The 18618-nt window shown below is 35.5% G+C and overlaps 1 protein-coding gene across 7 annotated transcripts; it reads left to right on the top strand.

Moving 5' to 3' along the window:
• The first annotated feature begins 1002 nt into the window (after positions 1-1002).
• Positions 1003-17746, top strand: LOC138314991 (peroxisomal carnitine O-octanoyltransferase-like). Of its 7 annotated transcripts, none has more exons than XM_069255679.1 (17): positions 1006-1157; positions 2135-2225; positions 3189-3367; positions 3934-4058; positions 4888-5069; positions 6137-6264; positions 6828-7033; positions 7235-7348; positions 9088-9189; positions 9562-9645; positions 10076-10183; positions 12173-12303; positions 12755-12878; positions 13470-13548; positions 14261-14354; positions 15070-15189; positions 16230-17746. In XM_069255679.1, exons 3-17 carry the CDS (start codon positions 3220-3222, stop codon positions 16363-16365), a joined length of 1881 nt encoding a protein of 626 aa, XP_069111780.1. In that variant the 5' UTR covers positions 1006-1157; positions 2135-2225; positions 3189-3219; the 3' UTR covers positions 16366-17746. The 7 variants fall into 7 exon arrangements, 6 of the variants coding, with proteins under 6 accessions (XP_069111786.1, XP_069111780.1, XP_069111781.1 ...); XM_069255680.1 differs by having other exon boundaries at positions 1999-2225; XM_069255681.1 differs by having other exon boundaries at positions 1089-1124.
• Positions 17747-18618: the final 872 nt, after the last annotated feature.

Raw genomic sequence — 18618 nt, 5'->3', positions numbered from 1 at the left:
AGTTTGGTAACCAGTAGTAAATATTTAAACTGGACCCAGTTATAATATTCATATGACCTTTCAACCTCGTATGCTAATGACATTTTGGACTTGGGTAGCTACACATAATATATTGGCATAATTTGAAGATGTTTTTCTCTGAATTCTCCAGTTGTATATAAGTGTTGGCAATGAGTGATACGTTTTAAAACGAAAGATAAACAGTCGTTATAGTTTGTAACATGTTTTAGGAATAAACGTGTTTTTAATCGTTTAAAATGAAGTGGATGCCATAAGTCACGTGACCTAGTTGCCAACCCTGTAATACATTTTTCGATGAACTGCAAATGCCCGATATCATTTGCCGTTTCGGCACACTAATTGTCAACTACCGCGTGGTAATTTGGCGGGAAATTTACGACGACGGGAAACATAATACAACCTGCATTATGGAAATTAAGTTAACGCTTTTTTTTATTTTAATAAAGTTGTTCTGAAGATGATTACTTAATAACTTTCGCCACTCTACAAATTATAAATTTTTGTTAAAATATTTCCGTTTAAGCATTTTGTGACCTACGGGTAGAAAATCCCTATCCTTCACATCCCAGTCATCATAATACTACACGTACCATCGGGCCATGTAGCAATGGTTTTGATATTTTCATCGGTAATCAGGTCAGCATACTAAGGAACAAAACAAGTTTTGACCGACGAATTTTGATGCGGTTTTCTTGTTCTGACCTAAAACGGGACTGAACCATTAGCCGTGTACGGTAGTACCTAGTCCGCTAAACCTGCCTATATTTTTAGGCTTTTTTTATTTATTTTTTGCCTAATATTACATACCAGTGTGATAGTTATCCAGGTGCGAATTCTGAGATGTGGCAAAAATATTCTTCATTTTCATCCTGTACATGGACCTATCGGAATATTTTATCGAACCACAGGTTTACGACGCGCACGCGCAAATTGCGCGTCGTAAACGATACAGCAATCAACTCGGAGTATGTATGGTACCGGAATCCGCTAAGATTTGCCGAATGGGAGTTAGCTCCCATAAGTTTAAAGCGCCACAAGGTGGAGCGCGCATGCGCCATAAGGTCATGACCCCGGACTTTGACAACAATCAGCATTCGCAGCAGGTACTTCGATGAAGTTTGTTTATTTTTGTACAGGTAATGCACAATAAACGCATTTAGGTTATCAAACATATTTCCCAGATTAATATCGACCGATCGTTTGTTGATTCTCATCCCAACAGAAGGTCATTTTAACTATTATTTTAATCTAGGCTACTGTATGGCTTTTTCAGAGAAGATTCTGACATAGCCAGATAGCTGATCTTATGTAGTGGGGTTTGTTGCTTCCTTCTCACAATTTTACACGGGATAAGTCTGAAACATATTAAGAATGATGCACTCGGTTTAAGGTTAAAGATTGATCAATTCACCAGAACCATGGCATATTTAAATGATGGAACCTGCTCACAAAATATATCTGAGAAGGTCTACTATTTATCAGCTGTCAATTGGCATATAAAGAGGTTACGTGATATAGCCATAAAGAGGTTACGTGATATAGCCATACATGTAAAGTTTTATGTTAAACTCGATCAGACCAAAATAACAAGGAACCTAACAATAATCGTGAAGGAACACACAGGGCATCCAGTAGGATTAAAATTTCAACCGTCAGTGGCCATGCATTGGCTCTAAAATCCTGAGGGTCAAATCGGTAGTCGTGATTTGGGAAAAAAATGATTGTTTACATCATGAAACATATTCCACTTAAACAAAACAACACCATTCTGAAGTAATCGTCAGTAGCTCCAGACATTCAGAAATCTGGATGGCCCAATGCACAGTATATAGTCACACTATGCACACAATCTGATTATCACAACTACTGGTTGGGTCCCAGTACTGTACAAACCTTTCCCCCTAATGTTCAGTTATCGCTACAAAGATACAATATATAAATATATGTTCCCACGTATATAACTTAATGTATTTATAGACTCTGGTACACTGATTCTAAAGTCCAACTGAAGCGCCTTGTTGACATTGATTTGGTGATAAGTTATTGTGTCGGGATGACAGAATAAAATTGATAAACTTTTAATCTCATGACCCTGAAGCTCTACGTGCTGTAGGTAACACTTGACTGTACTAGATAGTATAGTGGGCTTGTTGCATTTGCTGCTGACTGAGTTTTAAAGAACACAGACACATGAATCTGTTAAGGTAATGATGCACATTTCAAAATCTATTTCCTTTAATATTCATTCCATACATAAGATATAAAGGTTAAACTTGTTCTTAGTACTTATTATACCTATGTTTTTATCTTGCAATTCAAATGATGTTAACTCATGATGTCTATATTAAGGCACTCAAATTCACATGCTACATTGATTGTGTATATGATATAATGTTAATACTTAGCTGAGCAAAATAGCATCCTTTTCAAAACAATATCTTGACTACATACTTTGGGTGTTTAAATATAATCCAATTATAATGATCAGTCCTAGGAATTGACTGTAATAACACAGTCTCTTAATTTAAATTCTGACTCATTGTCTGTTAGATTACTAGAAATAATACGGACAGTTATAGATAACTAACTGGTTATTAGTCCACTGCTGGTGAAACCGGAGGGGACTATAGTGTTTGTTCCCATCTGTCTGTCCAGATTTGGTTTCCAGATGATAACTTAGTGGATTTTAATCAGACTTCACACAATTGTAGCATATGAGAAAATACAGCTTCGCATTGAATTTGGGGTCAAAATGTCTACTACAACAGTCACTGTTACTAAAAACAGATTGTTTCAAAAAATTTCTTTTCCAGACTTTAACTTGGGAAAACACCAATGGATTTTGATCAAACTTCACACAATGGTAGCATTAAGAATATACAGCTCAGCATTTAATTTGGGGTCAAACGGTCAACTGCAATGGTCACTGCTACTAAAAATAGATTATTTCACAAGTCAACAGAATTTGTTCAAACATCATACAATGATAGCATAACTATAAGCAATAATATCTTGCCACAGATTAGAAAATGTAATTGACGACCGGGGAGGTGTGTTATTGGCAATTAACACTTACTGTAAGCTTGTCTAATAGATAAAGATGATGAATGATTGTTACTAAATCATTTTATCAAATTTTGTTTGTATTTTATTTGTTTTTCAAATAGAAGCTGAATTGCTCCCATCACTAAAACAATAATGTCAATGAACTTCACACCTGGCAACATCCCTGACCCGAAGCTGTTCTATACAACAGACGAGGAAAAGACATTTCAGTATGAAGAATCACTGCCATCACTACCGATGCCCGATTTACAGAAAACTCTCAGCAGATACCTTGACTCAGGTAACCAATAAAATTGTTATAAATCACTGGTAGAGATCTCACTTATATAGTTTACACAGGTTAGAAGTATAAATAGTGAATACTTAGACTATATATAATATACAAAATGCTTTTAAATAAAAAAATGTTTTTGCAGACACCAAGCTTAAGCCTAGGAATTGACATCTAGTATTATACTAGATCATTTATAAATTTTTGTACTTAGAGGGTTTTAGACCTCTACAAAATGTTTCCCCAGCTAGTCCATGAAATATTGCTTAATATCAAATTAAGAGTTGCATTAGAAACATTAAAATGGTCATAAATGTAACAATGGAAAATAGCACTATTAATACCAGTAACCTGCATACTTGAGTGAGAGGTTTTAGAACTCTTGAAAATGTTTTCTCAGGTGGTTCATGAAATATTTCAGATCAGCCTATAGAGTTACATTAAGATCATTTTTATTTCAAAAGTGATGGTTAACTTATTTTTCAGTAGAACACATCACAATTTAAGGATATTGATAGTCTTGGGTTTGGATTTGTGATACCTTACCCATAACAATGTGTTTCTTGTGTACACAGTAAAACCACATGTGACTCCTGATGAGTACCGCCAGACCGAGTTCCTAGTCCAACAGTTTGGGTGTGGGATCGGGAAAGAGCTGAACGAGAAACTGAAGAAAAAGGCACAGGGTATGAGGAACTGGGTATGTATAGTTATATGTCAAAATTAAGAACTGGTACTCTAACGACTCCTTGATTCATAATTACCTCCCCTGAACTGCAACCTAGACTGCATGTGAATATCTGTCTGAGTGATGCTTATTGAACAATTATTATGCAATGTTCACCAAACTCCTCATAGGGAGTGATTTCAGAGAATTTATGTGTAGTAACATGTAGCTATAATTGCTGATGTGTTTTGTATGGACTATCTAGTTAATACTTCTGTATCAACTTGATGGTAATTAAGGAGAGAATGCAAGATACATGATACTTAAGAGTTTAAACCATTCTATGATCAAGTACTTATTTATAACCATGTCAAATTTTGGTGGTAGAGGGAAGTGTGAACTACAGTCAATCATTAAATTTGCCATTAAATATAGTGATACTACTCAAAGGCAGATGGCTCATGGCAGATTGTCCATCCTTGATATTCTAGGGGCTACTATCACTGATGTTATGTTTATAATGGACTATTTTATAGTAAAGTGGAGGCAACAGAGTCAACACAAGTAATTTGATCCTTTGATGTACATCAAAGGAATTGTATAACTGTTTCTTTGAAGATGGGCTTCACTCTCTGTAAGCTTCAAGGAAATCTCTGCAAGCCTGTGATTTATCAGTTTTAACTTTTTTTTCTCCTGAACTACCTCCAGTTTTACCACGAGATAGTCCAAGGGTGAATAAAACATCAGTGATATCAAGGATGCAAATTGTTAGACAATTTACCTGCTTAATGACACATTACAGTAGACAGTGATTTAAATGGTCAAGACGACTTTTGAAATGACCTCTGTTTTACCTGGCCAGCTGGAGGTATGGTGGGAGGACTTTGCGTACCTGGAGGGGAGATACCCTGAGGCACCGTTCGTGAACTTTGGAGGCCCAGGTCCATACATGCACCACTATATGCCACCAGAGAATGGGAGCCAAGTCAAACGAGGAGCTCTCATTACACACTACGCTTTACAGTATTGGAAAATTATCAGGGAGTAGGTATCATGGTAGAAAGTATTATTTTGTTGTACATTATAGATGATATTTGGTGTACAAATAGTTTTCAGTAATTTAACAGGGATGCGATTCTTCTTCTTTAGGGATTATCTGTGATCAACAGATCATAAAATGACCATTTTGTTACTAGGGGGAGTGGTTACTCTCACCCATCCACATCCTTGTTGTAATTAAGTACAAGGTACAGGTGCTGATCAGGAATATACTGTTAAGCTGATGTGGCCCACCTTTTACTGTAGAATATTGCATGCAATTTGATTACAATGTGCCTAGCCTAATTTGTATTGGAACAGCAAAGAAGATTCTATTGCAGTTTATAGAAATAAGATACTGACTTTTTGTCAGTAACCATGATAATCTTAAGCATCTCTATAGGTATTACTTCTATGACATGTTCATTCACATTAGGTAAGGCGTTAGAATTGTACCTGCTGCCCCTATTGCATGATTGTAAAAGGCGACTAAATTAAGGATCTTATCTTTTCTCTTCTTCCTAACTGACTTTATGTTACCTAATGCCTCCCTTGGCACTGCCTCACTTTTGGCCTTGAGTTGAGCGTTCGCTCCTGTGAGGAAGGTTCTGGGTTCTGTTCACTGAACGAGACACACCAAAGTCTACAATAGTGGTAGTTTCTGCTCCTGCTTAGCGCTCAGCAAACAGGGAGTGAGACGACATGTTTGCCCGTTGTCAGTATAATGTGATTGAGTGGGGTGTGTAGCATGGTGTCTTCGGCGGCATGCGTCAGTGATATAGCACTATAAAAAGGGCAACAGTTCCAAGTATACAAGGAGACACAACACGAACATACCTCAGTCTCCCAAAACACGCACCTCGCACTTCACACACGCTACACACTGCATACATGGGAGGCCGTCCTTACATGACCCTGGCTTTTAATAGGACATTAAAATAATCAAACAAACAAACAAACGGTTCACTGTGCTAATACACCTTTCTGTTGTTAACCTGGATATAACCTATCAGTATAATGTGTTTTGATTGTCCAGTGTCTGAAGACTTCATTAGGTATGGTTTTATTTCTAGAGAGCGTCTGAAGCCTGACAAGGACCGTAAAGGGAACCACTTGTCTATGAGTCAGTTCCATCGTGCCTTCAATACATGTAAAATACCAGGGGTGAAGAAAGACAAACTCCTCTACTACTTCAAAACTGGTATGTATGGTTTAGTAATCCTGGAAAAATGTTATTGTGGAAGATTATAGATTGTTTTAGATTTCACGCATTTCAAATTATTAGCCCATTAAACAAAATATAAAACCTGATAACAATCAACTTCTTTTTCATAAAGACTGGTTGTAATTGAAACACATTTAACTGGTAGCATCCTTAGGATTCAAAATTGTACAAATAACCATGCTTACCCCTGGGGCCTGAATGCCAGGGTTGAGATAAAAGGTGTTAAATAGGCTATTTCTAAATAGCTTGCTAACTTTAATTAAACTAAGCATTGGATTGGACTGGTATAGCATTAGTAGAATGAGGGATTCAAAATTATATGAATGGTTTGATTGACTGCCTCCCTACTCCAAATTAGATGTTTCTGTGTACGTGTATATTATTTCAATCCCATCGAAATGTTTATTGTAATGTAAATGTCAATGTAGTACATCTACTAGTCTTTAGTTATCATAGCTAACTTTACCATATTAAAGAAACGGGATGAACAGGAAAAGCAAATTTTAATTTTACGAGCTCTTTTTTGTCTTTAATTGCAGTATCTGAGGGTGACACCCCAATCAACATGATTGTGTTCTGCCGTGGACGTATCTTTAATTTTGACTGTATTGACGAGAATGGTGAACCCCTCACAGCGCCAGAACTTCAAATGCAGTTTCAGAGGATACGAGACTATTGTGATAGTCTGCCTGAAGGGCCGGGGATCGGCCAACTCACAGGGGACGAGAGGACAACTTGGGCACAGGTAAGGAACAAGTGTTAACCTACCTAAGGGGCAGGATAAACCAACTTACAGCTGGTGAGTGGAAAACTTGAGGAAGGTCAATAGCGGGTGTCAGTCTGTCTAATGGGCTAGGATAGATCAACTTACAGTCAATGAGGGGACACTTTAACAACAGGTTTGATGATATCAGTATGAAAATTGTTTTATCGTTATTTGTTGTAGATGAGGAGTCGATTGCTAGCTCTCCATCCAGACAACCACAAGAACTTGGAGCTGATCCAGAGTAGCTTGATGGCTGTGGCTCTCGATGACTTCAGTCCCACTGATGAGTCCAATGTAAGTTGTATGGCTGTCTCTGACTTAAAGGTGTTCTTAATCCCAATTAGAAATGGACTCGCAAAACATACCTGAGCCTCATATTATGGTCCTCATTGAAAAAAAGGGACATATACTGTAGACCAGCTTATCTTTGTGTGCGATTAATTTCTGGTAAATCAATCACTGCTGAAGCATATTACAATCCAAATTGTGTGAACAAGGGGAGTCATGAAAATGCAAAATTAAGTAAACACAAAAATGCGCTGGTTTACAACTTAGCAATAGTATTTCTTAGGTCAGTCTGTTCCAGTCCTATCTTGATATGGAGGTCTAGCCTATCCTATATGGAGGCCAGAACATATACTTACTGACATTTCTCTAATATATACATGTATCTGTGCTTAGATTTAAGGATGCATTCTTCTGAGGTTTCAGTCTCGTTGAAGACATAGATCAAAGAAGTTATGAGATTTTCAAATAAAATATATCATCTGTAGCAAGATGTCAGTGGCAAATTTTGTCAAAAAATTTCATTTCTATTTTAGTAATTTTTTTATACAGGGATTTTAAGCAATGGCCCATTTGGCGGCCATTTTGAAATTGTGTCTTTTTTTCACTTTGAGTAGAGCCACAGTTTTACCATTTTTTACTGTAATTGGTTTTACTTAAATCATCACTGCCCCAGTATTTTTTGCTGTATAGAACTAGTTTTTGCTGTAAATCTTTCCTGGGTTCATGGTCATTAAAATATTGGGCATTAATGTTTGAAATGATACACTTTTGTCACTTTATTTTTACATTTAATGGTAATTTGAGCACTTTTAATTTTTACTCTAAAATACGGAAAAATAACAAATATTCAAATGGGGCAAAAAAGGTAAGTACATGGACCCCCGATTTTTCTACCTGATTTAGAAAGAACAACCCTTTCCCTATTGATATGCAAAATATTAACAAAAGTTTAATACCAGACCTTTTTCTATAAAAGGTTAAATTTGGCAAAAATGGCTGAAAATGGTGCATTTTGTAGCTTAAAATTAAGGGATAGGGGTAACATATATTGTTATTCTGAGGAAAAATATTAGTCTTATTAATCAAAACTGCTATATTTTTTAAGAAGACTACTGCTATATTTTTTAAGAAAAATAAATTCTACAAACATCCATACATATCAGACACCTCATTAGGAAATTATAGCTTTAATTTTTTGTGTATATGGTCAAAACGACAAAATTCCAATAAAATCCATTATTTTGTGAACTAGGTATCTTTGAGTGACAATAGCTCAAAAACGAGCACACAGACATGTTTTTTCTTCCATGTTCTTTTATGGCATGAACTCCTTTTTCCAAAAATCTATATGAGAAGTTTTGACTTCTCAGAGAAGTACATCCGTAACAGCTGTAAGTATAATTATCAGACAGGCAAGGGCTGAACACAAGATCTGATTAAGCTGAAAATGTGACTTTGCGTTATGCATGCTATATGACTTTTTCTCCGATTTGCATGTTCTAAGTGAAGCACGATGCGTGGCTGCATACTGCCTGGCAATCGGTCAATTATTATGATATCATGTGAATGAAAGTTTACATCATAAGATTTTATATGGGTTGTTGGATGAGTTCTTTTTTCCCTAACACAGTTTTCATTTAAAAAAAAAAATTATAAAAAGGCAGAAAAATTGTAAAAATGAAAATGTGTACCTTTGATATGTTCTCTTTTACATGAAAAAAAGAAAAATACCTATTTTGTTACAGTTATTTGAGATGTCAATCGCTGGTGACCCCCAGAATCGTTGGTTTGACAAATCATCAGTTCTGATCTACTACAAGAATGGTTTGACTGGATCTAACTGTGATGTAAGGAAAATCTGACATATATTTGGTAAAAAATAAAATCACAATGATTCCTTTCAAATACAGAAGTATGATATCTTATCCTTAAGTAATAGTATCTCTAGTTACTCCACTATTTAATATGACTTTATTGTCTATAATCACAAAATAAAAAGAAATTTTGAAACCATAGTTTAATCCATTTATGGATTTGAAGATAGCATAGGCTCTGATAGGGACGGGGAGCTAAACTTGAAATGAATGATTAACGAATGAGGAAACCAAACATTTATATTTTGATATAAGGATATATGGTATGACATATGTCTGCCCCTGTATATTGTTTATACACTGGTGTTCAGAAGATATTTGATTGCTAACATTGTACTTTAACAGCATGCTCCAATGGATGCCATGATCGTCGTGTCCAGTACATTCTTTATAGATCTCAATGTGATGCGATGTAAAGGAAAGTGGCCAGTAAGTAATTAAAGTATATGTTCTTTGTAATTAATCTCATTTAATAAATTGTTATTTTGACTTGCTTCTGTAGTTAGCATTAATTTGTAAAATCTGATTTCAAATCAGTCCCATCAGTTATTCTATTTATCGTCAGGACTATGGTTTTTCTCCGGAAACTACTCTCTTATTATTCATGATTATTGGACATGGATTATATGGCAGATCATCAACATTATGTTTTTGCTCTTTTAAATTATGGCTGATGTGCAACTAAAAGAGAAAAATAAACTACAATCTGACTTCAGCCAATAGGACCAAGGTAAAGATTAAACATACTTTAAATGAAACAGGGGCCTGATATGATACAAATTTGACTTAACACGACCCAAGTTAATATCATAACTTTGTATGTCTGTTTAGACGTTATACATTTGTTTATGTGTTACAGGGCTCTATGGACGTTCGAGACCTGACCAAGCCTCAGGAGCTGGTATTCCATATTGATGATGTCATCAGAGAGGGGATCACCAAGGCCAGACAGATGTTTCTAACATATGTAAGTTACTGTCAGCTGTGTAATGGTTTCATGGCATCATGCAGGAAAGCAATATCCTCTTTCAGCATTGTCAGCTGTGTAAGGGTATCATGTCGTCATACAGGAGAGCGATATCCACTTTCAGCATTGTCAGCTGTGTAAGGGTGTCATGTCGTCATACAGGAGAGCGATATCCACTTTCAGCATTTGGTCAGCTGTGTAAGGGTGTCATGTTGTCATACAGGAGAGCGATATCCACTTTCAGCATTGTCAGCTGTGTAAGGGTGTCATGTTGTCATACAGGAGAGCGATATCCACTTTCAGCATTGTCAGCTGTGTAAGGGTGTCATGTTGTCATACAGGAGAGCGATATCCACTTTCAGCATTGTCAGCTGTGTAAGGGTGTCATGTCGTCATACAGGAGAGCGATATCCACTTTCAGCATTGTCAGCTGTGTAAGGGTGTCATGTTGTCATACAGGAGAGCGATATCCACTTTCAGCATTGTCAGCTGTGTAAGGGTGTCATGTCGTCATACAGGAGAGCAATATCCACTTTCAGCATTGTCAGCTGTGTAAGGGTGTCATGTCGTCATACAGGAGAGCGATATCCACTTTCAGCATTGTCAGCTGTGTAAGGCTTTCATGTCGTCATACAGGAGCGCGATATCCACTTTCAGCATTGTCAGCTGTGTAAGGGTGTCATGTCGTCATACAGGAGAGCGATATCCACTTTCAGCATTGTCAGCTGTGTAAGGGTGTCATGTCGTCATACAGGAGAGCGATATCCACTTTCAGCATTGTCAGCTGTGTAAGGGTGTCATGTCGTCATACAGGAGAGCGATATCCACTTTCAGCATTGTCAGCTGTGTAAGGGTGTCATGTTGTCATACAGGAGAGCGATATCCACTTTCAGCATTGTCAGCTGTGTAAGGGTGTCATGTCGTCATACAGGAGAGCGATATCCACTTTCAGCATTGTCAGCTGTGTAAGGGTGTCATGTCGTCATACAGGAGAGCGATATCCACTTTCAGCATTGTCAGCTGTGTAAGGGTGTCATGTCGTCATACAGGAGAGCGATATCCACTTTCAGCATTGTCAGCTGTGTAAGGGTATCATGTCACACATCTGGTGAGGCAAAGATAATTGTTGTATCTTACCAATTGCAAGACAGAACAACTATAATATGTCACCACAATACTGTGTTGATGTTGTGTCAAAAGCATTCTTATGGATCATGTCAACTTTGCAATGATTCATTTATCAAATTTTGACTGTAAATACAGATCTAAGGAAGCATTGGAGTGAGAAAAGGAAATCTCGACACGTCTCGTGTTTGACAACTTGTCCCGTGGGTTGAAATTTCCCTGCCTCACCCTCAAGAAGGTGAAATGTTCTGATGATTATCCCCCCACCCCCCACCTGATTCTAAGATTTGAAAGATGTGCTTGATACATGAAGGCCATTTAGTAATTGGCGGTGAATGAAATGTGTAATTTGTCACATATATGTTTATCACATAATCCGCCTGATATTTAATGATTTCGCCCGGGGAATATTTTTGCATTTGTCATTAGTGTAATATGACCTGGGGCGATTTTCATTGGCTGGAAATTCATTGTGACGTCAGACAAAAACAATGAAATGACGTCAGGAAAAACTGTGTGACGTCAGGATTTCGAGGATGGCGGGACTAAATGGTGGCCTCCACTGTATTTTCGGAATACATTTTGACGTGAAATTCTTTGTTATATAGGTATTTGTCGATATATGATAAAAAGTATCTTAAATTTGTGTTAATTTCATATGAGATTTTATGAAACTCGTCTCGAAGTTTTAATTTTTACTCGCCAAGGCTTGCAAAAATAAAAACTTCTATGACTCGTTTCATAAAATCTCATATGAAATGAACACTCATGTAAGATCCTATATATATCAGTACTTGTCTGATGGTTACTTGCTGTTTTTCTTTCTATTTATATGTAATATTACGTAAATGTTGTGCTTTTTAGGGGTCTAATTTACGGTGCTGCACAAAGCATTTCATGGGCTATGGCCGAAAGTATCTGCGCTCTAAAAACCTTCACCCTGACACCCATGTCCAATTGGCAATGCAGTATACCTACTACAAGATGCACAAAAAGTAAGAGATTTTGTAATATAAATCACAGTCCTAGCACACCTATCAGATTTTGGAGTAACATATTTAAATGTTATGTGAGAGAAATAAAATGAAATATTTCTAACAATTTTTGACATCTCATCTATATCATTTATTGACTCACATTTCAGCTTATTTGAAAAATGGGACAATTCTTTATGCTTTGCCCAGAATGTGGGAAATGCATTGTTACGCATGTCTATCCAGTCAGTCCTGTTCCATTCTGGATTCATATAGAAAAAATCAAGATGTATAGATGTTTGAAGAAAAAGTAAATTTTTAGCAATTTAATAGATAAAGTCAAAATGATTGTGAAAATGCTTTTGTACTAGTTTTGTATTTTGTGAAACATGGTCTGGAACTTGAATAGAACTTTAAATTTGAACTAGTTTACCCATGCTTCCTTTACAACATGTCTCATTTTTCTGCTCAGGGCAGCTCCAACGTACGAGACAGCTACAACACGTCAGTTCTACAGATCTCGTACTGAGACGCTGAGGTCCTGTACTGTAGAACTGGTAGATTGGTGTAAGGCTATGGTGGACCCCAGTGCCTCGGTACGCAGTCAAATCATCTCAGCTCTTTGAGCTTAATTTAACGCAATTTATAACAACAATATCAAAGTCCATTCTATGTAATTAAGATTATTGTAACAAATTTATGATAATCATTATAACCAAGTAATTTTCATTACCTGTCAAGGTTCATGTAAGATGTTTGTAATATGTGTATAATGAACAATGCTTATAATTACTGTAAAACAACTGTCTTTCGCGGTCACTAAGTTTCGCAATTTCCATTTCAAAACAAGTTCACGAAGATAAACATTTACTGATTTTAAAATAAAAAAGATCTATTTGGATTGATGTAGATGTTGATTTGCGGAGATAAACATTCACGAATTTTCTTGGATTGCGCACAAAATTCACGAAAGTAAATCGCACGTCAACGAAAGTTGATTTACAGTAAGTGATAAGCTTGGTTCCCTGAGGTTTGTTATACTTAAGTGATTAAAGGTTTACTGTACTGCAATGAGGGATCGTTTGTACTGAATGTTACAGATTAATACTGAACTTTATAATGTTAACAATGATATGCTAGGGATGTAACGATAATTTTTGATTGAATGTAGGTCATTTCTGTTCCAGAATGAACAGAAGCTCCGGTTATATATGCGAGCAGCCAACAAACACAACAAGCTGATGACTGAAGCCACCCAACTACAAGGTGAAGGACGTTGATTTCTGTAACGTTACATTATTTGATGTAACTAAAACATCACCAGCCTGATTCATAACTGAGAGATTTGTATGCCCCATCTTCAAATGGAGTAAGTAGGGAGGCATATAGTGTTTCCCATGTCTGTTGTTCACTATAAATCCACATCCTGTCTTGTCCTCTGCATTGTTCCTATCTTTTCCCCTTTTGTCTCTTATCCTGTTTCAATTTCCTAGTTTGTTCAAATTAAGTGGAGATGTATGTGGTGGAAGGAAGGGGTATGTCTGACAGACATTTATTATTATTTTCCATTTCAAATTGCGTTAATGGATTCTAATACTGAATTTACAAGCATTTATCTCTTTGAGGGATCCAACCATTAACTTTTGAATTATAATGTGGAATGACTGAGATCCCAGTTTTATACAAAGGCATTGATCCAGACAGGATCTGATATATGCAACTTGTATATCCAGTAGTATTTCCTGCCTCTTAAAATATGTATGGAGAAGGAAAAGCCTGGATTGAATTTATTAACCTTGATGATGTGACATTGAAGGCATATATAATCGTGTCCATGAGTCAAACAAAATAGTGTCAAAACTAGATGAGCTGAAGACGCTCATATGACTTCTGGATTATTAGTGAAACACTGAATCTGTACAAAGTGGATAGTATTTTCAAAGGTTTAATGTAGAAAGATGTCATGTTTTATTTGTAGGGTGTGATCGCCATTTACTAGGTCTGATGTTGATCGCCCGAGAGGAAGGAATCCCTACCCCTCAGCTGTACGAAGACATCTCGTACAAAAAGAGGTGAGTGAGTACAACTTTGTACAGCTTAGTACTACATTTAGTAGTACAACTGTCAGGAATCTATGTTGCTCAGGTATAGTAGATATGAACATATTATTCCCTGCCAAAAAGGAGGGGAGATAACTTTTCATTGCCAATTTGGAATTGCAAGATAGAGAGGGGACATAAATCTGTATAAATTGTTGATTTTGAAAAGTGTATATCTGTTTCAATATCATTCAAGACAATTTCTAATTAAATATCAACTATATCCATTTCAATATTAACTTTATATAACTTTATGTTACAATAGCAAAAATGTTTAATAAAATACCTTTCAATGTTTAATCGTTTGTTTAATATGAGATGATATGTTTGTTTCAGTGGAGGTGGTGGTAATTTGTTTAATAGGAGATGATATCTTTGTTTCAGTGGAGGTGGTGGTAATTTGTTTAATAGGAGATGATATCTTTGTTTCAGTGGAGGTGGTGGTAATTTGTTTAATAGGAGATGATATCTTTGTTTCAGTGGAGGTGGTGGTAATTTGTTTAATAGGAGATGATATTTTTGTTTCAGTGGAGGTGGTGGTAATTTTGCCCTAGGAGATGATATGTTTGTTTCAGTGGAGGTGGTGGTAATTTGTTTAATAGGAGATGATATGTTTGTTTCAGTGGAGGTGGTGGTAATTTGTTTAATAGGAGATGATATGTTTGTTTCAGTGGAGGTGGTGGTAATTTGGAGGTGGTGGTAATTTTGCCCTGTCCACCAGCTTTGTTGGCTACACGACATGTTATGGAGCTGTGGCCCCTATGATGCAGGATGGTTATGGGACCTTCTACAGAGTCGAGGCAGAGAAGTAAGACACAGTCTATTCTTTATTTGTATATTACAGAGTTTCTGCCCATGCAGGTAGGTATTGATTGTGACGTCATGTGTTTTTGAGCATAATATAATTCTTTTTGGAGAAAACCATGTGAATTGTGCCCACAAAATAATTACGTCACAATAGAATCCTACCCGCAAGGGAGCTAACTCTGTAATATGCAAAGACGGAACTGTAGAGGCTATATAGACATCGCTGTTTCTGATTTCTATTAGAGAGATTATTTACAATATTCAACTCAATAAGCCCCTAGGGCGTTTAAAAAAAAAGAAATATGAAAGAGCACTTAATAGAGCCAAATTTGGACTAGCCTCTCATAAATCTATTGCACAAAGTAAGCCATAAATCAATTTGCAAAAGAAATCAAATAAAGAACCTGACATGGTTTTCGTATGATTTTTCTGAGTTAAGTGAAATTATGGCATCAGAAAAGTATGGGGCGCTTATTGGGTTGAAAACAGTGGTAGTCTTTTCACAAATGTTGATACAAATAACTTCTCCACGAAAAAGTGAGGCATCTGACTTAGCCACATCCATCTTGTTCTGTCCTGGTGTGTCAATACTGCATTGTATCCCTTGCATGGAGATGGGGACATTTTATGTCTTGTAGATAGTTTTAGCTCTCACCATACATAGATAAGCTTGAAATTTATATCCAATATATGAACACCACTTTTAAGTAAATTTACACAGAATATTTAACCTGTTAAGCTGGCCAGGGCTATAAACACATACTACTAGGTACAGTTCAAATAGGTCGTGTGAAGCATAATACAGATGTACAGATAGATTACAATATAGTAATTTCATTGGGGAGAAATAATTAAGGTCATTTAAGATGGAAGGTCGTTGAATCCGGAATATTACTTAGGCAATTTTGCCTAAAAAGTTACTGTGTAATCTATGAAAAGTTCCAATACTGTATGCTTTACAAAAAGTTAACACAGACTAAAAATAAAGTATATACAAATATGACTTCAGTAATGAAGGATGATAATGTTGTTTGATTTTAGGATTGTTCCCGTGGTAACAGCATGGAAAGTCAGTGAAGAGACTGATGCGGATAAATTTGTCACTGGTATGATGAACGCCTTCGAGGAGCTGGGCCACTTACTGGATACAACATCGTCAAATACAGCTAAATTATGACACTGTTCAGTACAGACTGTGCTGGTGTATATGTGTGTGGACTTTTTTAGTGGTATCATTTACATTGAGAGAGGACCTGGAGAGGATTTCAGAATCAAAATAATGGCAAAAATTTTCTTCTCTCAAAAAATCAGGAAGGTCAAGATTTTTTGGAGGAGACATTTTCCAATGATTAAACAATGCATTATTTCTGTGATTGATGTTGTGTGAGAGAATGTATTGAGTTCAAAATCAAAGTATCAGAATACTGAATATCTCTACATGTCTAAAGTGTTAACGTTTCATCATTTGGTAAATGTAAAGAGTTGTGAAAGAGGTTAAGTTTCATCATTAGTGATAGTTTTAATTTGTTAATGTATTGATGGGGTATTCACTGGGCGTAATAATTATACACGTATTTTGAATACTGTATGACTACACATGTATCAAAATGTTAAGAGAGAAATATTAACTGCAGTCTTGGTAATTTGAAAATTTGGTTTTGTTTGTCATCCTCTGGACACTCCCAAATTAAACACTTTTCGCTTTGTGAATTTTTTGTTGGAGAAATAAAAGTGACATCAGAATAAGCTTTAACACTTGGATAAAACCCATTTAATTTATTTATTTAAACTTATTTCAAGTTATTAATAATTATCCAGAAATATGGTGTACGGTTGTGATTATTATTTATTCAGAACAATAAATGTAAGGTGAACAGATATTTATTATATCAATTTAGTTTCAGCTGTAGGTTTAGAAATTGAATTTAGAATGGTATTTCATATTGATATATTATATTTGTTCTGTGATAAACATCCCGGTTTCATTATACCAAAGCAAGTGTCACTGACAGAAAACAATTTCCTGCTATTGAAATTGACCTGATGATAGAATGATGTACATAAGCATTAAAGTCACTAATAAATTGGTGTCACTTCATTCCCACAAAATGTTGCTTTGGATAATAAGTTATATTAATGGATAATCATAACCTAAACTTTAATTTCTCCATATAAATCAGAAATTCTAACCATTGACTCTGATTGGATCTCGGTAGTCCTACCTCTGATTGGATCTCGGTAGAACTACCGAGTCAATATTTCACCTGTATTACCTCCCTTTGTATGACTGTAACTGCTAAGAGAATAATGCTGTGACATAATAATTCACAAAGCTGGCCTAAATGGCAGTCTCTTGGACATTTTAATGTATATAATCAAATTTATTTTCTAGTGTGTGTACATGTTTCACAAGACTTTCATGTGAAATCAATTGGAAGAATTTTGTTTCATTCTCTTTTAGCCAAAACTTGACAATATTTTATTTGAAATAGTTTTACCCAAAGATTTTTACTACCGGTTTATCATAATTGTACATTCATCTAAATTGTTTCAAATTCCATATACCCTATATAGTTGTTGATTAACACCTGCTTTGCCACAAATTCTAAACATTGTTATGATTTTTTTTGACGTTATAAGGATTCATCGCTCCTTGTTAAAAACATATCAAGTGATGTGAAACAAACAAATATTTTTTTTCTTTATTATTTTCTTTTTTTTTTTAATCAAATAATGGTTGATGTGATTTGATACTGTAAATTTAAAGTAGCAAGGACAAGATTTCAAGTGTATTGTTTTTCATGTTGTTTAATTTGCTTCGGATATATTTATTCATTACTTAACTGGTGTGTATGGGTAAAAAATTTATTGTATTTTTATGAGAGGAATTATATTGCATGAGTTTTTTTTAAAAGTAACCTTCAGGAAATAAGTTTTTAAGTGCCATAATTATAGAATTACATGGACTTTGATGGGCAAAAATGAGTGAGACAATTTGTCTACCAATGTCCTCAGTAGCCAGAAAATAAGTTGACGTACAGGCAGGTTTAATTGTAGATGCTATTCTCAGATCTTGATTGTAGAAATTCATGTAATTAATGATTTTGTGATTAATTTTCTTTGTCACTTCATGAATATATAAAAATATAGCGACTAGATATGTACTGAAAGTACGGAAGGGCATATTGTGTAGGCTTTCAGACTTTTGTTAATGATAGCTTTGTGACATATAAATAATCAGAGTTTTTCTATATTACATGTTAAATCTGAATATGTATATTTGACAATTTTATAACTTTTGCTAAATGTTTTACATGGACATGATGCCTCATACATTTAAAAGTTTATTGATGCCAATCATTTACATTTAATACTTCATTATAACACAATGAATATGCTGACTTTTTTTTCTTCATTTATGTCAAATTAA

This window comes from Argopecten irradians, chromosome 2 (assembly GCF_041381155.1).
Source record: "Argopecten irradians isolate NY chromosome 2, Ai_NY, whole genome shotgun sequence".
Taxonomy (NCBI): Eukaryota; Metazoa; Mollusca; class Bivalvia; order Pectinida; family Pectinidae; genus Argopecten; species Argopecten irradians.
Note: the sequence above shows the minus strand (reverse complement) of the source record. Positions and strands in the feature narration are given on the sequence as shown.